A 25,604-nucleotide genomic window follows, 5' to 3' on the forward strand; every position below is an offset into this window, starting at 1 on the left:
CCCAACTGTCCCTGTGCTGCCCCTTAAAAACCACACAGTTTTAAAATTGAATCACAAAATTAAATATTAACAAAATAAAATATTAACACAACTACATGGACAGTGCATGAACAGCTGAAAAATGGAAAGTAGAGAAGCCAATTTCGTTTTGGGCAGCTAAACCTTAAGCAAGTTAAAGACCTGCACGTCTGTATTATGGGTCATGCAGAGAAAATGATACATAGAATTCATGCCTTGCTAAAACTCACAAACATGAAATACATGGATGCAAGATAAACATTGTGCAAAAACGCCTCTAAAATAGTAATGAACATGCATTTCAATGCATAAACAAAACAAACATACATAAAGAATAAACACTTGATCCTTTAAAGAAAACAAAGAATAAACACTTGGTTATAATAAATATTAATGCATGTTGTCATTCTCTGCTGCACTAAGAACTAGCCATGAAGACAACAATAACATTAAGTGTTCCTATCATCAATCTTCTTGTCTTGAGCAATCTATGGATAACTGCAAGTGCATGTCCTGAAAATTCATCTGATTCAGAAATAAGGAGGAAGAGGTATGAAAGTTGGCTGAAAGAATATGCACGAAAATACGGGAACAAAGATCAATGGGAAGTCCATTTTGAAATTTACCGAGTAAATGTTCATTTTATAGAGGTCTACAACTCTCAAAAACTATGCTTACAAGCTCACAGACAACAAGTTTGCAGATCTTACAAATGTAGAGTTTAGATGTATGTATCTGGGTTATCGACCTATGTTGCATTTGCAGACAGGATTCATGTACCAAAAACATGGGGATCTACCAAAAAGCATAGATTGGAGGAGAAGAGGTGCAGTTACACATATCAAGGATCAAGGCCATGTTGGTAAAGTTTCTTAAAATAAATAAATACACATATTACACACACGCCTGTGGTTAGTCACACTTGCACAGCAATTCCAGGTGAATTTTACCTATATTGATTAACCTCAGTAATATTTACAGGGATATTGTATTCTCAAGATTTCATACATCTTAAGGAATTTCCTTACAATGGAACGTATTGAAAGCCTTTTGATATTTATCTAATGCTTAGTTAGCTAAAGATCATGCTTTAACACTTCCAAATTATGTCTGGAGTTGTTGACATTATGGCACCAAACTTTTGATGCAGGAAGTTGTTGGGCATTCTCTGAAGTGGAAGGCATCAAAAAAATAAAAACAGGAAAGCTGGTTTCTCTTTCAGAACAACAACTGATAGACTGTGATAGACTGGGGTGAATCTGGCTACAGTAGGATGAAGCATGATACTAAGGATAAAGATGGTACTTGTGGCATTGCCACGGAGGCTGGCTACCCTGTCAAGCATTAGGTTCATAAAACTAGGGACATAGTTAGGAAAAAAGAAGTTAGCAGTTAGCACCACAATCATATCAAAACAGTAAGAAAAAATCCAAGTGAAGTTAATAATTTACAAATACCCTTCAGTTCCTTTCTTATCCTCTTGTCCCACTGCCCTTTGCGTAGAAAACCCCTAGTGGTCCCCAAGATCCACCTTAGTAGTGAACCCACCTCAAAACCAGTAAACCCAACAAAGGACCAGCAAATGAAAGTGAAGTTAAGCCATATTGAAGTCATTAATTGATCATTCAGCAAAAACAAACAAAAAAGAAACCGGAACACTGCAGCACAAATTACATGATTTCACCCAGGAATTTATAGCCAGGTGCATTTAATATACTTGCATTTTTTGAGTAATTAATATACATTTAGTTACTTCCAGTCACAAAAATACTGTTTTATTGCCAAATTCTGTTGAATGGGGTACAAAATAACTAACAAATTTAAAGTTAGACTAAGTGGGAACATTAATTCCACAATTCAAATGAAACCAAGTTCCATCAAATATGCTCACCCTTTTCCATGCTTTGACGTTATAAATTATACACCCAAATGTTTTGCAAATCTGAGATCCTTGTGCTTCATTACTCTGCCTCAAAGAATGAGATAATCTTCCAGTAATGTCATTGAGAAAAGAACACAGACACCATAATGCAAAATTCACAGGTCTAAGCAATATGTAGTCACTTGATCGGCATTAAGCATTGTAATTGGCCCACTATAAATAATTTAACAACTAAGATTTAAGTGCTGCAAATCTTTGTCCCACAGCACAAGCTAACTTCCACTCATCGATACTGGCCAAGCCTTCAATAATTTTCTGCCTGACCCTGATATATGGTATAAATAAAACCTTTTTCTGTCATCCCTGTTGCAGCCTTTGCAGCCAAAACGTACTCACGTTTCTCAAAGCACCCTTCAATCACTAACTTGTAACTCTCAAATCCAACAGAGTTACCCTCTTTCTCCAGGAATTCAATCATCTCAACAGCCTTCCATATTTCCCTGTTTGCCCGTAATGCTGCCAACAATTTCACCAGTGTTCCCTGTCTGGGGTTAAACCATATTGGACCACCATTTGCTTCATCAAATCCAGTGCTTTAGCAGTCTTTCTCACTCTGCTCATTGCACCAATTACAGTGCCATAACTACTCGAATCTGGAACACATCCTGCCCCACCCATACCTCTCAGGACTTTAACTGCCTACTCTAGTTGATCAACAGCACATAGAGATGATAGCAGATAATTACAAGTCCCACAGTCAGGATGATATCCAATTGATTGCATCTGAAGTAAAATATTAGCTACAGAATGAGACAGACAATGCTGGTCCAACCATGCAGATGAGAGGAGAACATGGCTCTGAGGAACTGGAAGGCAACCAGAACGTGAAGTCCATTGGAGGACAGCTAGTGCAAGGGGGAAGGGATGGGAGCTTTGAAGGGTGTAAGAAAGAAGATAGGAATAAGCTAGCTGGGGCTTGGAGCGTGGTCTGATAGGTATAAAAGATTGCAACATTTCATCAACAATTTGCACTCGTAAGTTCTGAGGAATTGAAGAATAAAAAAGAAAAAGGATTTGAATTTTGGCAGGATTCCGAGGAAATGAGAAGCTCTGGAATTTTAACCTAGTTTTTAACTTCTAGTTCCGCTCTAACAGCCTGCTCAAGATTTTGCAATGAAGAAACTGAACGTCCTGAAAGACATTGATTGAGAATAGGGCAGAAATGAAGAAGAAATCTATGGTGCATCATTGCTCCCATCACCATTCTTGATCAGCTAAGATAGTACTGGAGCACCTTGACCCAAGAGAAATGAAACCTGTGGACATTTGCCAGAAAAATACTAGATCAATAGGGGCAAAAGGGTATGAGTATTTATATTTCACAAAGAGAAGAAAAAGAATGAAAGGATGCGGCCAAACATTGAAAAAAATATCAATATATTTTTTTTGTTATGTTCTACAAGGAGGCACCTTTACATGGTGCAATATCAAACAAGGTATCACTAGAAACTGCCAATTGGACATTACCAGTGTTTAGAGAGGAAAATGAAATGATTAAATCACAAAAATGTGGCACGTCATCACCAAAAGCCAGGACATCAGCATATCAATGTATAGAATCCATGTTGAAATTAACAATAATAAACATACAATGCAATGCAATGATTAACAATAAACATATAACTAGGGTCTAGGTTCACACATTATGGTGCAAATAAAGAAAAAATATATATGACTAGAATCAACATAGCTCTCCTAGGAACATGCACTTGAAATGAATTAGGCAATTAGCCAAATATAACTACATCAAACAGCAATCAATCACGTATTTAGGGGTGTTGTCAGATTGGATCAGGTTGGATCCCTGCAAGTATAGCAACCTAAGAAGTTGTAAAGGGTATGTACGAAGAGGCATGTGTAAGGGTATCACTGCACACGTATGAAATAATAAAAGCACCTATGATGATTGTAGGCCCACTTGGAGGGACTAAATGGTGATGAATAGACTTCCACTTAGCACCTATCGGAATTCAGAAGCATGTTTATGACTTTATTGCTGCTCAAAATCTCCCTTACTTTGTCTCAGCAGCATGACATGGAAACTGAATGAAAGAATTTAACATAATTAGAATATTGTTAGATTAGGTGTTGAGACTCCCATTAGAAGCTGAAACATGTAATGACTGGAAGAATTAAACCTCTGAGCCTAGTTTCTCCTACAAAACTGAACCGTACTAAGGCAATAAAACTATGCAAAAATAATTTTGTTAAATAAATAAAGCAGCTAAATTGTAATTGAATGTACGGCAAATTACATGTTCGATACCAGCTAGTTGAACACAGGAAAGGAATAATTGCAGCAGTAAGGGGACTTAATGGATTAAGTTCTTCGTAGAGAGTGCAAGAAACTAAAATTAAAATTTGTGTTCACTTTAATGGATAGATTTTAAGAGAAATAAAAGAGTTATCTAAGGACAATTTTCAGCGAGAGAAGAAATATAAAACTACACTGACTTCAGATAATTATGTGGTTGTGTATAGGACAGGGACAATAATTGCTTCGGTGCCTATAATGCTAGTACAAAATACGAACAAAATATAACAATAGTTGTATAAAAATATGACCTTTACAAAATTTAAGAATGACGCGGAATGCTTTTATCTAAGTAAGCAAGTAAAATGTAAAGTAATAAAAAGACTAATTGAAGGAACATAGGTGAGACAGAGGAGCAAAGAATTAAGAACAACGAACGCAATGGCTAAAGCGATGAGCCGATGAGCACAAGTTACCACACACGCGAAGATACAACAGAACACACAAATTGTGTTTAAAGGAAATGATACCAGAAAATTACATAACCATATTTGGGGTACCTTGTAAGTTAGAAGAATCAAAAAAACGGTTTGTAGGTGCTGCACAAACCACTTGCGAAAAGATCCAAGCTTTAGATGTTGGACGGAAAGGGAATAAGCTGCAGAAGTTAAGAGAAGAAAACAACAGCAATGCCATTGGGCTGTCACTTGCTGATCACCGCCGCATCTTCTGATTCCTGCTTTGTGCTTCCACTTCCATACCACTGTGAGCACAGGCGTTCCTCTTTGTCGACGATAGAGGCGCGGTGGGCTTTGTGGCCCAATTAGGCTTCGACTCTAAACAGGTTTTTTTTTCGTTTAACCAGATGCATCTCATTCTTTTTATTTGACATTTAACTCCTTTTGAGTTAAAATGGTACTTCCATAAAGGACTTTAATAATTTATTTTTATTTAGTTTTTGAATTTCAATATACAAATTTAATAATTGATTTTACATTTAATAAAAACAAGAAAAACATTTTAATAATATTTAAATAAAAATTGAATACTATTAAAAGACTTCAATGTAACTTTTGTCTAAGATAGTAACCTAATACTGATCAAATCACTAAAATGTAGTCCTTTTATGTTTTATTTTTTAAAAAATGATTCTATAAGTTTCTTTACAACAACAACAACTGTCGTCAATAATTTTGTTTTTGTTTTCTTATCTGGATTCCCTTATTATGTAAGTTTTTGACTGATTAAATTTTTAGTGGTTGTTTGTGTTACTTTATAGTGATAGTCTTGGAAGTAATAATAAAGGCATATTCTTGACATGAGGCTAATTAGTAAACTTTATTATTTGTTGTTGTCTATATAATCATAAAGGAGCGGTTAGTTTAATTATTAGTATGGCCTTTCACTGATTTTTTTCACACTAAGGTTAACAGATTTTTTTTTTATGCATTGGAAAGGAAAAAAAAAAACAAGATCACCCTACACTACTGTTAACAGATTGATTATTATACAATAATTAAAATCTCTTTTTTTTCACAACACAAGCTTTCCCTTTATTTTTTTATTACTTTTTTTAAACTATCAAATAATTTTTTTCAGCTGTTTGTTTTCATTTTTTTTAATTTGAACTGTTTTTTTCATGTTTAAAGAAATCCATATCAGTGTTGGGTTGAATTTCATTAATTTTAAAAGTGTCGGGATTTGATTTGGACAATTAAAATCGCCCATTCAATAAATTATAGAAACTAAAAACTTAATTAAAATTAAAAAAATATTAATCTCTAAAAATTTCTGTATTATTTGACAATTTTTAATTACTTCTTTTAATTATTTTTCTTCTTTAACTAAGTTCTTAAATTTGTATTTATTTTTAATTAGGTTCTTGTAGGGAACTAGATCCCTTAAAAATATATATATATATAAGTTCAACAATTCAATTGAAAATAAAAATAAAAAAAATTTAAGGACCTATTTAAAAATTACCATAATTTAGGAACCTAATTAATCAAGTAATTGTCAAACGTCTATAAGCCAATATTTTCACTCCGCATGTCAGTATTCTCACGAATGCAGCTTTGTAGGTTCTAAAGTCAGTATTCTCAACCTACAAGGTGAGAATACTATCATAGAAAGATTTGGAAATTTTTAATTAACTATTTATCATTTCGAAATAGTTTCCCAAACTATTTTTTTAATTGAGTTACTAATTACAAAATAAATACAAATTTAGGGATTAATTAAAAACACTGTTTATGAATCTAATTAAAAATTATCAAATAATTTAGGAACCTAAAAACTTAATTTAACAAAATTATTAATAACGGTAAATTTATTATTTATTTTTTCTGGAAGGCTATGGTAAATTTTTTATACTGACAAAAAAAATGTGAATCATATCAATTTTGATAAAATAAAACCTCACAAATAATTATAAACAAATTACTAAAATTCAAGATAAATGTTATTATATTTTTCATTAAAAAATTATATTAATTTCAGTATTCCGATATATGAATTATTTGATGATATATTTTCATATTTTTATTAAAATTTATAATATTTAATTCTTCAAACTTATGTAATGACGTGATAAGTGACAACACATCAAAACATAGAACATAAAATGTGCAACAATAACTCATGTTAATTATTTTTAAAAAAATAACATTTTAATTAAATTCTTAAAGAATCAGTATGGGCATTCTGATCGAATTTGGCATCCCGTGGAAGGAGCATTTCTCTTATTCAGGAATAGTTGCGGCGATGATATGGTTCGAGGCTATATGATGAGCTTATCATTGTTGCACTGTCATGCAACTATGCAAGTCTTGTTGAAGTTGAATGTTATAATATAACGCACATTTGAAGTTGAATTTAACTTTGATTAATTGATTCATACTGAGAGTTTTAACTTTTACTCATTCGATATATAATAGTGAAATTTAGTTTAAAAAATGTTTTAATCAAATATTTTGTTGTTACCATAATTAACTGCGACTTTTGTTAGTAATAAAAGAATTAATAATGGATCATTGGACCGGATAAATTAAAATAAGCCATATATACCTGTGTACAATCTTTTTTATTTTTTCAACATATAATATATATATATATATATATATATATATATATATATATATATATGTTAAATCATACTATATGAATATATGATCATTGACAAACTTGATATACATTTTGCACTAATAACAATAAAAAGATTCATATAATATGAAAAAAGGGAGCATATTGTGACATTAGAGTTAGAAGTTAATTATCTGTGTATTATATTGTATAAAAATACGTCATGACTAATAACAACTTTGTATTGCTGTTTACCATATAACAATAATAATTCCATATATTGATTTACAGATTGATAACTTAAATTTTCAGTTGGGACATGATTTGTCCCTTTTTGTCATGGCAGATATATATTCAAAAGTAATTTAGCAACCTTGCAAAACAGGGTTTGAAATCAACTTTTTTCATACTAAATCATCATTTTAAAGCCTTGGTTATTGTAGCAGTTGTCTAGATTAAGGAAACTCTTCATTCACATGATGATGCATTCAACATGTTAAAGCTAAAGCTAACTTTAAGTGAGCTGGTAAGGCGCGCATGGAAATGGAACAAAAGAAGAGCAAAAATCACAAAATCCAAGAGATAGGAGAAAGGGAAAAAGAAGCCAAACCAAGAGGGGAAAAAAAGGTGGTAGAATACAATGATATTATAATATTTGCATTTGGGTTTGTACTAATGAAGTTTAAAAATTACAATTGACTAGTGTATTCAGCAGACACAGCTTTTAGTTGTTGGTGATTTGGAATTGTTCTCTCTCTTCCCTATGAAGTGTGTGAACAATAGCCCGGAATTCAAGTTTTATCTTTTAAAAACAAACAAAAAAGAGAAAAAGAAAAAAAAATTCTAGTTGCTTACAAATTAATGAAATCACAGTTGGTACTCAATAATATTGTACTGCGTTACATATTATTAATGCACACATAAAATGATTAAAAGTCAAAAAGCTTGCTTTACTGATGAAAATAAAAACACATTGGTGGGTCTTCAATAACACTAACCACCCAATAAAGATGGGGATAGATCCACCAAGGCCGAGAACAGAACGTTGATTCATCATTTGGGCAGTGATTTGGTGACTTGGAAAATGAATATTTTTTCCATGAACTATAGTGTCAAATTCATCCACCCACTTCCACTTGTTCCAATATTTAGAGTCTGTGTTGTTGTACGGCACACTAGTGCTACTTGATACCATGCTTTTGGTTTGGTAAGGTAATGTCCAAACTTCCAGTTTTTACCATCTACTTTTCTTTTCTCCAATTGTAATTAATGATTCTTATTTCTACCATTAGTTCTGGGGTATCCATTAACCAAGCAATGTTTATGTTCATTTTTTTTACAATGTTATAAATGCGAAGTATTTATTGACTTTGTGAATCAATGACTATCTAAAATTTATTATATTACCTTTAAGGGAATCTTTCTTTACAATTACGTTTTTTTCTTATCTACAAAACTTGAATGTGAGATTTTATCGGAGTCCAATTCCACTTACACTAAGGTAATGTTGCTAAGGAATGCTTTATGTTCTAAATACTAATTATTCACTCTCTCCCTTGTACAATACTTAACCAACTAACACCACTACAGCACCAAACGACTCCTTTGTTGCTCTGGCCTTCCCCTTAAAGAAACAGAAAGCCAAATGCAATAATGTTCAAGGTAAAAGAGGCACACTAAAGTTGGTGCTGAGGGACTTGGCTTATTAAATGCTGATCATCCCCTCCATTTCTTTTCAAAATCAAATTGACCCTTCTGGCCTTCTCTTCCTCCTTCTTTCTAAGCATCATACTTCTTCTCTCCATTGTTTCATTTTTATTTCCAATTCTTCAAGTGAAAGGAATATAGGAACTTGAAGTGATGAAAACAACAGAATGTTAAAGGAAGCTTTGATGTGAGGTGAGGTGAGGAAATCACAAGAGGAATTTGAAAATGAGTACAGCAAGATTCATCAAGTGTGTTACTGTGGGAGATGGAGCCGTGGGAAAGACATGTATGCTCATCTCTTACACCAGCAACACATTCCCCACGGTACGAAAACACATGATGTTTTAGTTGTTTGAATGTGTTAAGTTTTAGTTTGTGTTTAACTTGCTCTTGTTGGAAAAAAAAAAAACAGGACTATGTGCCTACAGTTTTTGACAACTTCAGTGCAAATGTGGTGATTGATGGAAGCACAGTTAATCTAGGATTATGGGACACTGCTGGTAAGTACTTTCTGAAGGTGATTAAGAAAAAAAGTACTCACCACTCACTACTACATTACCAAGCAGTTGTATTGTAATGTGCATAGTATATTGTGGTGAAAAGAAGGCTTCTATCACTAAAACTGGATATTCCTTAATTCTTGATATGGTTATTACTTTTCGATGCTTTACTCATTTATTGTAGCTTCATAAATTCAGGACAGGAGGATTACAACAGGCTTAGGCCTTTGAGCTACAGAGGAGCAGATGTGTTTTTGCTGGCATTTTCCCTCCTCAGCAGAGCCAGCTATGAAAATATCTCTAAGAAGGTTTTTTTGCCGAGTCTCTTAATTATCCCTCAATCATATGACACATTTACACCTACCAATTTTACACGTATACATCTTATATTTGTCTCTGAGCTGTGATATGGTATAATTCCAGCCAAACATAATCTGACACTAGGCCCATTTTGTGCAGTGGATCCCTGAACTGAGACATTATGCCCCAATTGTGCCAATTGTACTTGTGGGAACCAAACTTGGTATCAGCTAATACTATAAAAATTACTTGACATTTTGGTATTACTTAAGCTACCTATAAGTGTTTTTCATAGTTATGTGATGTTTATAATTGGCTGCAGATTTGAGGGAAGATAGGCAATATTTGATTGATCATCCTGCGGCCACACCTATAACTACTGCTCAGGCAAGTCACTTGCATTCTATGTTCTAACAAAAACCGTTTTCTTGTTGCTGGCATAGAATTTTTTTTATTTTGTTTTCAAATACATTTGAATGTTAATGTTGGGCAGGGAGAAGAGCTGAAGAAGGAAATTGGTGCTGCTGTGTATATAGAATGCAGCTCAAAGACTCAGCAGGTTCTTATTTTCAATGCTTATACTAGAAGGTTTTAGATACCATCAAAGCAAATTGCACTAGAAGGGTCCTAATAGGGACACAATATAAAATAATACCAAACATCTTCAGACTTCAGGTTTTAAGTTATATGAGGACATGAGCCAATTATTGTTTAAATATTAACTGCATTAGATTTTACAAAATCAATATGCCCACACCATTTTTCTGTGCAACTTTTAACTCTATTTCTACATGCTTAAACAGTAGAAAAATGGTTCTAAAATCAAAAACAGTATGCGCATCTTTTTCCTAGATCATTTCACCTAACAAAGCATCTATCAAGAATAAAATATATACAGTGAAAACATCTTTTTCAACGCAACTGTATAGTAACCATTGCACTTAGTCATTTTGCTGCAGATGTCAGACTACTTGTAAATTATTTGTTTTGTTTTTATAAATTTTGTGTCTGAAGTATCTTTCTTGGAAGACATTGAATGTGGTACATGGCATCATTGTCTTCGTGATAGATATATATTATAGTGTATAACCATATATAAAAGTTACTCTATCAACTTGTGCAACAAGCTTGAAAGTAAATAAGGTTATTAGCCTCAGCGTAATTTTATGTCTGTGATGCAATGTTTCAGAATGTGAAGGCTGTGTTTGACGCTGCAATCAAGGTTGTTCTGCAGCCATCAAAGCCAAAGAAAAAACGAAAGAAGAACAGAACATGCGTTTTCCTTTAATTGGTATTCATTTGATTTGCATCATGTAACATTCGTACCCTTCCCCTAAGTTTTCCTTCTGTTTTTTTTTACTTTATTTGATTGCAAGAATCGCCCTTTCTGAACGTATGTATTCCAAACTCTACCCTCTTTCGGTTTTCCAATACTTTTTATTGCTGGTGGATCTAAATGATGTTGTATCTACTGGATAAATACAAGGAAAGAATGTACTCAATTAAAGATAATTTTTGTGATAAGAAAAGTATAATAGCATTAATCATCACTTTTGTGTTGCTCAGCATCTTTGTTTTTCTTAGCACTGTTCTCTTCTCTAAGTTATGGTTAAATTTCCCATCATAATTTTTGTCGTTAACCATTTTTCAAATCCTTCACGAGGTGCAATAAGCATAGCTTTGTCATTTGTGTTTAACGGGGACTTAAAGGTTAAGTAGCTAGAATCATTATTGATTCTGAAGTCTGAATTCACATAAAAGGCAATGACATCTTGTCAAGCTATTGCTATGATTGGTTACATAAATCTGGTATTATATTTATATATTGCACCTCCGAAGTATTCTATATAGCTGCGAGTCAAGTGATAGGGAATTCTTGAGTGGTTCTTCGTTGTGAACTTTATCATTCGGTATTTATAATATTCATGTGGAGTTTGCAAGGAGGGAAAAGAACAATTTTTCTCTTCGAATTTTTCTACAAGCTCGATATTCGGATTTGACAGTGGAATAATGCGATTGGAAGAATAAAAATATTTAAATAAATTTATCGAAAGATAAAACTGTCACCAAAATATAATTGAATTAAAATAAATATTAGAAAACTCATTTGATTAGAAAAGAAAGAGACTAATATGTAAAGTTTTGGTACTTTAATTGGGCATTTGCTGTATGAAATTTTTTAATATCCGAAAATCATGTCCCATAGAAATTATATTTCATGAGAATAATATTTTTTAACAAAGTAGTAAAACATGTTTTATTTATTTAAAATATTTTGAGAAATGAGATACATAATTATAAATAAAAAATATGTTTTCTTGGTGAGACTATCAGACTCTCATTCTCTTTCATTCTTTTTATTATATTATTGATATGAAATATCGATTGATTTTGTGATATAATCGAGTAAAAGTCTAATCATTTCAAATATCTTTTGTAATGGATAAAAGATTCAATTATCAAAATAAGACCGCAATAAATTAGAAAGTCTTTTTAAAATATAGTCATGCAAGTGTCCAAACTAAAAATTGTCTCATTTTTATAACTTGAAGATGAATTCAACAATCTTAAAGATAATAATTTAAACACAATGAGTCCAAGAGTTTATGTTCAAGATGCAATTGTAGGCTGTAATTTATTTGGATGGATTATATAGTTTTTGAACTAAAGAACTATTCTTGAAATATTTTAGGTCAATTTTTAGGTTTTCCAGGTTATTATAATGGTAAATGGAGTTTTAATTTTAATGGAAATTTAATGTAAGTGGGAATTCATATCTAAGTGGAAATTAATTCATAGTGAGATGTTTAAAATGAAGCTTAGCCTATAATAGTATAAACTTTGTAGTTTTGAGGCAAATTGAGTCTAATGAAACTTTGAGTTTTTTTTCCTTGTGTGAGAATTTATCTTAATTCATGGACAAATAACTAAATCAAGACAACTTGTAGTGATTAAATTGATGACTTATCACTTATCTTTTCACATTGCGATGTCAATATTCTTCTCTAAAAGAAAATTAAATCAATTTCTAAGACTGAAATCTTTAAGGCAATTCGTCTCGTTTTCTTGTTTTTTATTATTTTGTTAATAATTAACCTCCATTTGAAAACTTGGTTGGTCACATTTAATAAAGTCTCTCTTTTCAATCATGTTTTTTTATATGCAAAACTCAAAATCTAAGATATTGCTTAAAGAAATTGAATCTAATACCATTTAAATCAAATACTTGTTATAGGAACCCATTCTCTTTGATAAGAAAGTTTTAATGATAACTTGTATTTAAAAAATATTCTTAAGAATGTTAGATTGTAAAGATTAAATTTAAAATTATTCATAGTAACCATGCAAGTTAAAAAAAAATTAACATAGATTCTTAAGAAACTTAGAAGAATTTCCTACCAAACATATCCTAAAAGTTGTGTATGAAAGGGTAGAAATTTCATACTATAATAATAATCTAATATATTTATCTTAAAACTTTAGCTCAAATTACATGAGAAAAAAAATTTAGCTCAGTTAGTTAAACAATAATATGAGTCGTTATAAATCTTTAATACTTGACTTTAATTATTCCAGATAAAAAAATGACAAAAAAATTGAAGAAAAAAATTTTCATTTTTTCAAGGAAAAATGATAAAGTTAATAACCTTAAAAACATTTATTTTTCCTATTCCAAAATAAAACTAAAAAAAAAAAGAGAATTTCAAATAAAAATAATAAAGGAGAATATACAGAATTTTTGTAGGAGTTGAAAATAAACAATATTATCATCATAATAATAATAACGACGCAAAATAAAGTTTGCAAAAAATGAGAGATTTATGACATTTTAATTTCTGTTTCATAGGACAATACTCACTGTTTTTAGTGCAATGAAAAATTTAAACTTGTGCCGTTCTTTGAAAATAATTGTGAGTTATTCACTCTCTTTTTTAACGCAGTTTTTTTTGGATTTTTTTTAAAAGAAGTTAGTCACTGTTATTCTTAAAAAAAAAAGTTAGTCACTCTTCTAATTATAAAAAAAAAATACTTCGAAAATGATTTTGATTATTTTGAAAACAAATTGACTAGTCAATCAATGCATGAATCAAAATTTCCCTAAGTGTAGTTATTAGTAATTTATTAATAATTAAGATATTTGTAATTGTAACAAATTTAAAGAGTGAATAAATCATAATTACGATTCAAACAAAACGTATACTAGTAAGTCAATTTAATTTAGCTACGAAAAGAATATTCTGTTTTATATAAAATTTTTAAAAAGACAAATAAAATTATTAAAGTACATAATTCAAATTTGTAATGATTAGTTATTCAACATCCAATGTTCCCAAAAAAGGTTATTAAGTAGGGATTTCAACTAAAGGAATAATTCCATCTGAAATTTATTAAATGGGGATATTTTTTAAATTAATTCCAAAAATAGAGATAATTCATAGGATTTTTTATTAGATATGAAATCTTAAAAACATTCACAACTTTGTTTTTTTTATATTAAAGTCATAAAAAATCTAACCACTTTGTTTTTTTTAATTATTTATATAAAGTCATAAATACTGAATCACTTTAAAATCATTTTAATTATAATTTTATATTTTTATTATCTTTATTTTATAATTTTATATTTTATGTTATTGTGTTTCTACTATCCTATTTTTTGTCATATAGTTATGCATGATAAGTGTATGGTAGAAGTTTATTTTTATTTTATATTTTTTATATTTTTTTTGTAAATTATTGTTATTTGTTAAATTTAAAAATGAAAAGGAATCTAAATAGTACAAATTAATGATTTAAAATAATTCCTTATTCATTCTATCTAATTATTATTGGTTAAGAAAATATTAATTAAAATAAATAATTAATTGTTAAGAATAAAAAACAAAAGACATTGGATTATAAAAGAATTAATCATTTTAATTATAATTATTATTTGAACGACTTTAAAATTATAAATTATAAAAAATATTAATTAAAATTATTTTTAATTTTAAGAAATTAAACAATGAAATATAAAATTATAATTAAATCAAATTTAAAGTTATTCAAAATTAATTTTAAAAAAATTAATCACGACTTTGAACTTGTAAAAAATTATGATTTTATATAAATAATTTTATAAAAAAAAACTAAAATCATTAATTTTTCATATCTTTACTGTTAAAAAATTAAATTTTTTTATGATTTCATATCCAGAAATCATAAAAATCCCTACTTATCTCAATTTGGAGATTAATTCAAAAAATATTCTCATTTAATAAATTTCAAATGAAATTACTTCTTTTTGATCGAAATTCCTATTAAACATGCAAATAATATTGAGTATAACGTGTTATTCAAACGCCAATTTTGGACATTTGAATATTTTTGTATTTACTTATTCATAGAGTATTGATTAAATCCAACAAATCTGCTATCACATAGTAGAATTTAAGTTATCGTTTGACTATTAAATAAACCCCTAAGATCTGCGTTGCAAAAAGATATCATACATCATTTAATCATGGTCACCATTCATCATTATGTGAGTTATTTAAAGGAAATGTTAACTTGACGAAACAATTTTTACATTATTTATCGAAAAGTAGGCAGCATGAACAAGTAATACTAATACTTATGAAATCAACATTAATCTTGCATAAAAAAATGAAATCAACATTAAATCACATAATTGAGGAACTAATCAAATAGAATGTGTTCTGCATTGATTGGAGGCCCAGGTCCAGTTGAAAGGATCAACCTAAGGGGCTACTCTGACCTGGTTGGTATCCCTGTCTGCCACATCTCATATTCATCAAAAGCTTATTTAGGTATTAAAACGTCTTTTACAAGTTTTTTTCTTGCTGAATTACAACGTCTCTTTCAAGTATATCTCCCATCATGATTCTTATTGTTGTCAAAAAGCAAACTCAGTCACCAACTTATTTGTTAATTCGGAACATATCAAAATGTAACAGAAATACAGAATAATACAAACAAAGGAACTTAAAATAATTAGGTTTAATGTATTAGTAGATCTTTAAAGTATTTAGTTTTTAAGAATTTGGTTTCTAAATTAAAATATATATATATAATGAAATTTAAGGACATATTAATATATTAAATTAAATATTTATTTATCATTATTTACAGTCGTTCTTTTTCAGATTGATTCATTTATTTACTTATATTTTTTATTCTCTTATAAAGTATAAGAAGTAAAGAAAAAGTAAACTACTCATTATATTTTTATATTAATTATCAGCTAATTAGGGAAGAGGCGCCTGTAGCTCAGTGGATAGAGCGTCTGTTTCCTAAGCAGAAAGTCGTAGGTTCGACCCCTACCTGGCGCGTTCTTACCATTTTTGATATGTTACTATGATTTTAATTCTGTTGAGCTACTAATGAATTAGAGAAAAAGGGATAGAATTATTTAGTTAATTTTGTAGGGAAGGTTTTATCTATGTCTTAGCTCTGAATTGAATCATGGTCTCGTACTGGACTTTGCAATTTCCATGCATTACTTTCCTTAATGTAATATTTTTCCATGTTAAACTCAAAATAATGGGGACTAACTCTATTAAAAATGGAATGATAAAATACCCCCTCTCCCCAACACCCGATTTTTATTATTTTTTTTTTTAAAAAAAACCAACTGATTCAATTTTGGATTAATAAGCAGATAGATTGCTGACGTGTCATTTACACATTCTTTGGCTTAATTAATCGCAACCTTGCGATGGTGACGAATTGAACTTGGATTTCAACTTAATTGCAACTTGTTTCGTGGCACATCAATGACCTAGCTAGGCTTTCTTTTTCGTCTTGAATGTGAAAACGGTGAATATTTATGATGAATCAGCATAGAATAGTAGTATTTGGAATTCAAAGTGTACGACCAAACCATAGAAGAATAGTGTATTAGTATTATTATACCAAGATGTGCCGGCGAAGTTTCTCCTTTTATCCAAATCATAACAAAATGTTGCAGTAGTTTTTATGGCTGGTCCTGAAATTAGAAACGTTGGAGGCTGTTGATTTGAGTTAAACTCTCTTCATGAGTAAGATTTGAGTTTAGTATTACAGTACTTATTTTCATATTTAAATATGTATTTTTAGATTTATATTGTGGATCTGTCAAAATAAAATATATTGTGGACATAGTAATTTAGTGATTAGTCCAATAAATGAGTATCAAGATATTTACACTTTATTAATTAAACAAATTTTATTTATATATTTATTATAAAAATACAAAAGGTGAAAATTTAACAAAGTTTAAATTCAACAAAATAAATTAATTAAAAATATAATATAGGTCTAGTACTTGTAATAAATCATATTTTAAATAAATTCAAATCATACATAATTAATGTTATCTAGTTTAATTTATGTGTGTGTGTTTTTTAAAAAAAAAATATGTTTTATATAATTTTAATTATGTAAAAAATTGTGTTATTCTATATTAGAAAAAATCTATTTAATTTATTTTCAAATATTTTTTCAAATTGAATTTAATTTATTTCCAACTATAGAAAAACTGTGTGTTTTAGTCTCTGGTTCTACTTACAGCTCTACTTTTACATTGATGAATTTATTCTTTAAATTTTTAAAAATATGATGAAATATTAGAAATGAAAGACTAAATTCACATATTTTAAAGTTTAAAAATCAAATTCATTGATAGAATAATATAGGAATATTAAGTGAATGACCCTATAGGATGGTTAAAAATCAAATTCACGTTTGACAAAAACAAAATATACTGAAAACACTTTTTTTCCCCCAAAAATCATATGTATGTATAAATTTATTTTTAAAACGTTAAGTGGATGACCCTATAGGATGGTTAAACAAAATGAAAGGGTTAATATTATATTATACAGAAGAAAAATGTATCAACGTAGAAGAGTCATTTTGAATACTTCTCCCTCCAACAGGCAAAGCCTACCTTCCTTCCTGGTACGCGCTACACATACACGTCTCTCTCTCTCTCTCTCTCTCTTTATCCGTGTCTGCTACAACCACAATGCTGAACAATTCGCAAGATATAAACCCACCCATTTATCCCCTTCAACCCATTTCACCCCTTTCACCGTGTTTGGATTGGATCTAAGACGTTGTTTTTGCTTCATCCAAACTACTCAATGGGTGCCGACGAAGACTACGACTACTTGTTCAAGCTGGTCCTCATCGGAGACTCCGGCGTCGGCAAGTCCAACCTCTTGTCCCGATTCACCCGAAACGAGTTCAGCTTGGAGACCAAATCCACCATCGGCGTCGAATTCGCCACTCGAAGTGTCCCCGTTGATAGCAAGCTCGTCAAGGCACAAATCTGGGACACTGCAGGCCAAGAAAGGTTACATTTTTTTTTTCCATCAATCGTTATCTTTCGAGATATGCATGTGTGATTGTGTGATCTTTTTGTTGGATGTGACGTTCTTGCTTTGATCTTGATGATCATGAGGTCACTGATCAAGATACAGATGATCCATTTATTTATTTATTTTAATCGAGAAATGTTAGTTGATAGGATTGTTAGTTTTCGTTAGTGGGAGGATTTAAAACCGTGACCTTTCTCCTCTTCCCTTCTTTCTTCACTACTAGACCAATCTTATATGCCTGGATTGATTTGATTGTGTTCTGTAGTACATGGTTGCTGGTTCGGGAAGATTTTCAAGATATGCAAAAAATGTAGTCTGTTCAATATGTCAGGGACTCTGTGTTTCTCTGACATGATCTGTTGTTCTAGATATATTCTAGGAAGCATAGAGTTGGATTTGGATCACATGTCTCCTTATTTCTTTATCTTTTCAATTGCAAAAAATAAGACATTTCCTAGAACCGGATTCAATTTTGCACAAATTCACATAATCAAGGCATTTGTAATAGTTGGGTGAAGATTAGACTGCTCACATTTCAAATGTGTTCTAAGACTGATTTACCAAGATACAATATGAGTCGTCCGATCTTTCATCCAACAAGTCCAGAATTATCAGATGTGTGAATCCGGAATGACAATGTTTTCTCAAGGCAAGGAAGATAAGTGATTTTATTTCTGCGTGTTATTAATCTTTACAAATAAAACATCTAGAGATATGAGAAATTGGCTGAAGACATGACTTCTCAAGCTTTTGGCCCTTATTTGAAAAGAAGAGAGGCAGAGTCCTCTGTCATTGACCAGTTACCCTAGAGCATGATAGTTCCAATTTGATCAAATACATAATTAAGTGGATTGTTTAGCAGTGTGGAGTGTAGTTAAATGCTACTATCATGAAATTCGATTTAATTGGATGCTTCGGTTTATTTCCATGTGCCAAAATTGCTAGAACTTGCAGAGACAACACATTAGAGTGGGAGGGATGGGAGCAAAATCAAATGCAAGGGTGTATAAAATATAGTACACGACAAAATAACAAAAATGCCCTTACAGTTATTATAGTTCATCCAAAGTCTAGACTTATAAACTTGCAATGTTGTATTTTTTTCCATCGACATGGTACTTGCTTATCAGAGACTACAGAAATCATAATTCATATATGATCATTCCGGAATCCTATATTTACAAGTCTAATTTTTTTATAATTTTTTATTATTATATTTCTGATTCATTTTTATGATAATTCATAGAAATTCAACTCTCCTTTTGTTTACCTAAGATATCGTGCAATTACAAGTGCATACTACCGAGGAGCCGTGGGTGCTTTGATCGTGTACGATGTAACCCGACACGTGACATTCGAGAACGTGGAGAGATGGTTGAAGGAGCTTCGGGATCACACAGAAGCATACGTTGTGGTCATGCTGGTGGGAAACAAAGCAGACCTTCGACATTTGCGTGCAGTGTCCACAGAAGAAGCCACAGAATATGCGGAGAAAGAGAACATCTACTTCATGGAAACCTCTGCCCTTGAGTCCCTGAACGTAGGCAATGCTTTCGTAGAAGTGCTGACTCAGATATACAACGTTGTGAGTAGGAAGACTCTTGAGACCATGGATGATGACCCTAATTCAAAAGCCTTACCCAAAGGGGAAACCATCGTTATTGGAACCAAAGATGATGATGTCTCAGCTGTTAAAAAGAGTGGATGCTGTTCCACATAGTTTGTTTGAGAGAGAGATGCAAAAGAGTCTCTTGGTTAAGCAGTGTAACAGGATGTTTTTGTCGATTCATTGTTTTATTTTGTTCAATTTTTGGTTGGTGATGTATACGATTGATTGGCCTCAACTGCTCCTTTTCAGTGGACCTGTGGTCATAATACAGGTTTTATATTCAAATCCCTGCCTTGTTCTGTATTTTTACAATTACTTACACTACACCCATAACAAATCCCGTTATTTTTCAATTATTATATGACATCAATATTATTTGGACACGGTTATTGATAAACAAACAAACTAAAAGATAAAAAAAATAAAGAGCACACATTACCCCGGCTCTCATCGAAGTTTAACATAGCAATTCTTTGAACCCCATTTCTTTTTTGCATATTTGATAATGCTCTACGTTACCCAAAAGGATAAGGTGCATCCATGATCCATGCATCTACGAGGAAAATTTACTTTTAAACCATTTTCATCTCCCATTCTTTCCCATCCCTCCACCCCACTGCCACCAATGTGCTAGTATAGAATATGCTAGCATACGAGAATAAGAGTATGTGAAAAGTGTCTTATCCCGGAGTTGGATAATCATCACTCAGTACCTGGCGTCAGGATTTTGTTTTAAAGTAAAAAAAAAAAAAACCAAAAAAGTCTTTAGGAATCTCAAACAGCAACTTCGTTGACAAAAATTAAAAATGGTTTATGAAAATGGCAGACAATTGGACGGCTAAGAAAAATGACAGAGACATCTGACAATGACCCACGTGATTTTACAATATAAAAATTGCAATGACATACTCAAGAAACAATCAACATCATAAAAATAATTGTAGGCATTATCTACTTGTTACTGTTTAATCTTTAATTGCTTACTTCTCATTATTGAACTCTTCAGAAATCTCTTGATGGAATCCTATTCTATTGTGAGGTACACACATTTTCAGTTTTCACTGTTTTCAACAACTTTGTGTGGACATCTGAATATGTAAAACATTTTTAGGAACAGAAAAAGGCCAAGCCAGTGTGTAACTAATGAATGAATGGTCTTGGCTGAATTAACAAACAAACTGCAACAAGTACAATACAACAATAAAAACGATTGGATCTCCTCTCAAACATATGCTCAAAGTACAGAAGGCATGTCTTTCAGAACAGTCAAAATAACAGTTTAGCTAGGAATTAAAAATATGTATATAGATTCTTCTACATTCTATTGGCACGTGGTTAAAGATGGCCAAACACCAACAGAAGAACTTGGGTGTTAAAGCCTCCTATGAGCACAACAAATTTTGCTATAAATTGGGACGTTAGGTGTTGAAAATCTGCCACCTGGTAAGTTTACCTCTTCACTGATATTAGAGATGCCATCTTGTGAAAATTGATGTCAGTTCCAGAGGGACAAAGGATGCATGCACTGAATTGGTATTGAGAACCAATCTCTGTAGCAAAATGTGTTTGTCTTCGTCCTCGGAAAAGAATTCAACTTCATAACCATTCTGCACAAAGACAATTTTGTCAAAGCCATGCACATACGAAGTAAACATTGAAAAGCTCATTCCACGCATATGTGTTACGACCCACAATGTCCAGACATTTTGTACTTGGTTGCCCTTTTACGCATTTTGGATAAAAAAAAATGAAATGAAAAGTTTAGCATAGCATGATATTATGAATATATATTGAGAAGATAATCCAGGTACCTACTTCATTCTTTCAAGTAAATTATAGACATGGAAAATTTATATAATTAATAAAAAAATTACGTGGTCTAAATTCACCATAGAGACAGATTGCACATAAACTCATTATCCTTGTAAGCATTTAACCTACCCAAAATATGCACAAACAAACAACAGTATAAAAGTCACTTACAAGTACAATAAGACAAGGGTCATCAACAAAATGCCTGGCTAACTATGCTTAAAATACAAAGTGCACCATTTTAATCAAGTAATCTACCCATGCACTTCTTTAAAAATAAGCCTAATTAAGAAAACAAATGCAGGAGCAAACAATAAAAAGTTATACAGTTTTCTATCATCCAGCCATAAAATCTGCTCAAGTATTGTTGAAGAACCGAAGGTTAAAAATAAACAATTAAGTAAAATCTGTATGCTGTTCCTTCAAAAAGTGTAGCCTCACTCATCCCTTATTTTTATGGCTTCAGAGAGACAACCATAAATAAATCTGCCAGTATGTTTCTTTCAGAAATGATCCATATTTTCGTTGACAGAACAGTACAAATTTTCGACATGCCATGCATCCCCGGCCACAGCTCTAGTGAACATAAAAAAACTGAAGAACCATGAAAAACAACATCTTGGGCTCTTCTTCGAATGCACTTTTATTACTCTCATCACCCGAAGACATATAACACAACATATATCAGAGAACTTAAAAAAAAAACCAAGTGCATAAATTGATTTTAACTTATGCAAAAAGCTTAATTCATTTTAACCGCTCTAAGTACCAATTGAAAATTTTATCCAAACAGGACCTAAAGCATTTTCATTACTCTGATCCCCTTAAGATAAGGCCAATCAAAATTCTCATCTAGCTACCACAATCACCAAACATAATATTGTCAACCACCAGGAAACGACAACCTACAACACAAAACGATTGTTATAAATAAACCGTAAAACGACACACAAGCTAATAAAAAAGAGCATACCATCCACTGGAACTGGGCCGACTCCCGCGGCCCAAGAGCCCCGAATCCGACACGCCACCCGGACCACCCCTTCTCATCCTGAACTGCCCGCCACCGGACTTGGGCCTCCCGTTGGGCCGAAGTTCGGGCCCGGGCGGGGGGGCCTCCTCTCTCGGCACGAACCCGGGCCGAAGGTGCGGCGGCACGAACTTGTTCGTCTTCGGTGGCTGAGGAGAGAGCAAGGGCAAGTCCTTGTCGGGGCTGGAAACAACGGGGACAACCGACGAGAGCGGTGAACCGGTTCCGGTTCGGCCCAGGGGTCGGAGCGAGATCGCATCCGATCCCGGTTCGGACCGGGGGTGGTTGTGCTGGATCGGGCTCGGCGGTGGTGGTTGCGGTTGCGGGGTGGGGGGCGTGACGGGTTTGGGTGTGGGTCGGGTTAGGACAAGGATGCGGCCATGGGGTTTGTTGGGAGCGGAGACGGCGGAGTAGGAGACGGAGGAGTAGGAAGAAGAAGAAGGAGAAGGGTTGTTCTTGTTGGTTTTTTCGTAGATGTGGTTGAAGTTAATAGAAGCGTACTTATTGTTTTTTGCCATCCACCACCTTCCAGAGAACAGAACAACAGATCGAGATGCAGCCAGAGGAAAATGAATTCAACAATCAATTGTGTCTGGGAATTTCCTTCCAAAAAAAAATACAACAACTATATAGTTTGGGCCTTCTCATTTTACTCGGCTTTCATTGTTTTATGAAAGCCAAGCCCCAATTTAAGCCCAACAAGACGATTACAGTTTAGCATTCACTCTTTGTTAAGACACTCCCCCTTTTCAATTTATTTTCCACAATTGTCCTCTTTCAAAAAATACATTCCCCTTTTGATTTTTTTCCAACATTACCCAAAAAATACAGTTCCAGTTGCGCACACTCGTTCAGAGATCAAATGCCAAGCATTGAACTGCGAAGACCCACATTGCACAGACACCAATCAATCTATAGAGTAAAGTGGGTAATGGATTGGATTCAAACAATAATCAATTTTCCACACTTAACACAGCAACTCCCATTAGAACGAGTGAGTTTAGGGACTACCTTGAGAATTCCAGAAGAAGAAATAGCGAGACCATATTGCATTCCAGAAATCGCAATTAAGGAGAAGGCTTCTTTCATCAAAATGGGAGTGTAATAACAATTAAGGAGAGTAGAAATAGCAATAGCCTACAGTACATGCCCATGTTTGTTTTTGGTTTTTGTGAAGCCAGCCGAAGCCTTGGCATGGGTGTAGACAGAAATTTGTTTCATGCACTCCCACTGTTGAATCCAATACCTCATTGTATTTCTAGAAAATTTATTTTGAAATGCAAATTTATATTCTAGAATACAATGAGAAGTGTAGGATATTAGAGAAGCAAATAACAAGGGAGTTGAATTGTATTTTTAAAATTTTAACACTTTTTTTTTACTGAAAAACATGCTTATCGTCTAATATAAAAGAACCAAAGACACTTAGAGATCAGACTATATCAAACTATGAGTAAAATAATTTTCTTTATAAAACAAAACAAAATAAAAAATCTAAAAATAAATTCAAACTCTTTGTCAGTTAAAACAAAAGAGAGAAACACAAAGAGAATTATATTGGTTTGTTTTAAATCCAAGATTGCATTCAGTCCTTGGTAACCTACCAAGATTTCGCTAACTTAACAAAGTTATAAGTATTGTTCATGTACTCATATACTTACAAGTTCTAACCTAAACTTAATTTAAGACCAATATTCTTTATTCTACCAAATCAATGTTGGCTCTAAATAAATCAACAAGATTTTTGTTAAAAGTTAGTTCACAGACTAAAGTATGATAGTCTAACAAGCGGATATATCACTCAACACTTTTAGTCTTTTATCTTAAGATATACAAGATGTTTTGAGAGCTTAATATTTTTACAATAATTCATAGAAAAAAATTTACAAGATTGAAAGAATGATTCATGTGAATTATTCATGTCTTGTTTCTTCAAAACTTCTTCTATATATAACCTTCATCTTCGTGTATCTGTTGTCTCTCAACGATTGAATTCTTCACTTTGTTTTTCGTCCGAGGTCTTGAGTTTGTTGAAACATTTAATGTCTGCATTAAATGCACATCACTTCTTCATACAAAGTTCATTCTGATAGGATAACATGGCTTGTATTTCAGTAGAGAAGTTACTTTTTTAATCATGACATGCCTCCAACATCAGAGTGTATCTTTTAATGAGAATTAATGTCTTCCAAATTGTGATTTTTATTTATTCTTTATAGGACTTTAACAAATTCTAGAAGAATATTTTATGCATGAAAGAATATCACACGTAGAGTATTAAATGAATGTCTTAAATACATTACTTAAATATTACATCAAATCGTCTTATGAGTATATCGTTTGAATTTTTCAAACGCATAGAAACATATAATGATCTGATAGGATATTGTTAACTCCTTGACAAGTGTAGCAATTTGTCAAAATAATATTAAAACGGTAAGACTGAGTGTCAAATTCACAAAGACTTCGATCATACTTAGAGTTTGTATATACCGAGTTTAAAGTGAATAAATGACTAAAACTAAATAATTTTCAGAATGATAGTGTAAAAATATAAACTTCAACCATAACAAAGAATAGAAAAGCAAAGTAAGATGTAAGAGTAAGAAAAACAAACACTTTGATGTATAAAATGATATTTGGTGCAGATTATTGTAGAAATGTTGGATGCTTGACATACCAAAATTACTCTTAATGCATTGTTATCTTCATTAACTAACTACTTTAATCACGATTCCTTATATGAAAGAGCCTAAATCACCTAATTTCACTCTTAATCCCTTAAGAGCTAAACCAAGTAATTTGCTTTAAGAATAAAGATGCATTAATAAGGTTAAATAATATCATTTTATCCCTAGAGATGGATTACCTATAAACTTTTTCAAGTTCTTAGGATAAAAACATTTTCCAATGATTAAAACCCTATAACATACATGTGAACGGGTGATCAAACCATAAACAAGACAATACACTTATAAAGAAAGCAAT

General features: G+C 31.9%; 3 protein-coding genes, 1 long non-coding RNA gene and 1 other non-coding gene across 7 annotated transcripts; 3 read left to right on the forward strand and 2 right to left on the reverse strand.

The window, feature by feature from the left end:
- Positions 1 to 329: 329 nt before the first annotated feature.
- On the reverse strand, positions 330 to 5,075 carry LOC100798186 (uncharacterized). Its single transcript, XR_417732.4, has 3 exons — positions 4,775 to 5,075; positions 3,858 to 4,002; positions 330 to 3,216 (listed from the first exon to the last, which is right to left on the reverse strand). It is a non-coding gene; the product is annotated as an uncharacterized lncRNA (long non-coding RNA).
- Positions 5,076 to 8,329: 3,254 nt separating this feature from the next.
- LOC100816833 (rac-like GTP-binding protein RAC2) lies at positions 8,330 to 11,349 on the forward strand. 2 transcript variants are annotated; one of them, XM_041008455.1, is made up of 8 exons: positions 8,330 to 8,507; positions 9,130 to 9,326; positions 9,415 to 9,502; positions 9,701 to 9,810; positions 9,962 to 10,025; positions 10,125 to 10,189; positions 10,296 to 10,361; positions 10,992 to 11,349. In XM_041008455.1, the coding sequence occupies exons 2-8, from the start codon at positions 9,228 to 9,230 to the stop codon at positions 11,088 to 11,090; spliced, it is 591 nt and encodes a 196-aa protein (XP_040864389.1). In that variant the 5' UTR covers positions 8,330 to 8,507; positions 9,130 to 9,227; the 3' UTR covers positions 11,091 to 11,349. The 2 variants fall into 2 exon arrangements, with proteins under 2 accessions (XP_040864389.1, XP_003543315.1); XM_003543267.5 differs by lacking the exon at positions 8,330 to 8,507 and having other exon boundaries at positions 8,604 to 9,326.
- Positions 11,350 to 16,061: 4,712 nt separating this feature from the next.
- Positions 16,062 to 16,134, forward strand: TRNAR-CCU (transfer RNA arginine (anticodon CCU)). Its single transcript has one exon. It is a non-coding gene; the product is annotated as a tRNA-Arg (tRNA).
- Positions 16,135 to 17,689: 1,555 nt separating this feature from the next.
- Positions 17,690 to 20,059, forward strand: LOC100817378 (ras-related protein RABA1f). The gene is made up of 2 exons (XM_003543268.5): positions 17,690 to 18,140; positions 19,441 to 20,059. Exons 1-2 carry the CDS (start codon positions 17,929 to 17,931, stop codon positions 19,883 to 19,885), a joined length of 657 nt encoding a protein of 218 aa, XP_003543316.1. The 5' UTR covers positions 17,690 to 17,928; the 3' UTR covers positions 19,886 to 20,059.
- A 908-nt stretch (positions 20,060 to 20,967) lies between these two features.
- On the reverse strand, positions 20,968 to 23,235 carry LOC100798711 (vegetative cell wall protein gp1). Of its 2 annotated transcripts, XM_014765953.3 has the most exons (3): positions 22,560 to 23,235; positions 22,383 to 22,491; positions 20,968 to 21,381 (listed from the first exon to the last, which is right to left on the reverse strand). In XM_014765953.3, exons 1-2 carry the CDS (start codon positions 23,132 to 23,134, stop codon positions 22,470 to 22,472), a joined length of 597 nt encoding a protein of 198 aa, XP_014621439.1. In that variant the 5' UTR covers positions 23,135 to 23,235; the 3' UTR covers positions 20,968 to 21,381; positions 22,383 to 22,469. The 2 variants fall into 2 exon arrangements, with proteins under 2 accessions (XP_014621439.1, XP_006594831.1); XM_006594768.4 differs by lacking the exon at positions 22,383 to 22,491 and having other exon boundaries at positions 22,560 to 23,224.
- Between the last annotated feature and the right edge of the window lie 2,369 nt (positions 23,236 to 25,604).

The sequence above is a fragment of the Glycine max genome, chromosome 13, assembly GCF_000004515.6.
Source record: "Glycine max cultivar Williams 82 chromosome 13, Glycine_max_v4.0, whole genome shotgun sequence".
Taxonomy (NCBI): domain Eukaryota; kingdom Viridiplantae; phylum Streptophyta; class Magnoliopsida; order Fabales; family Fabaceae; genus Glycine; species Glycine max.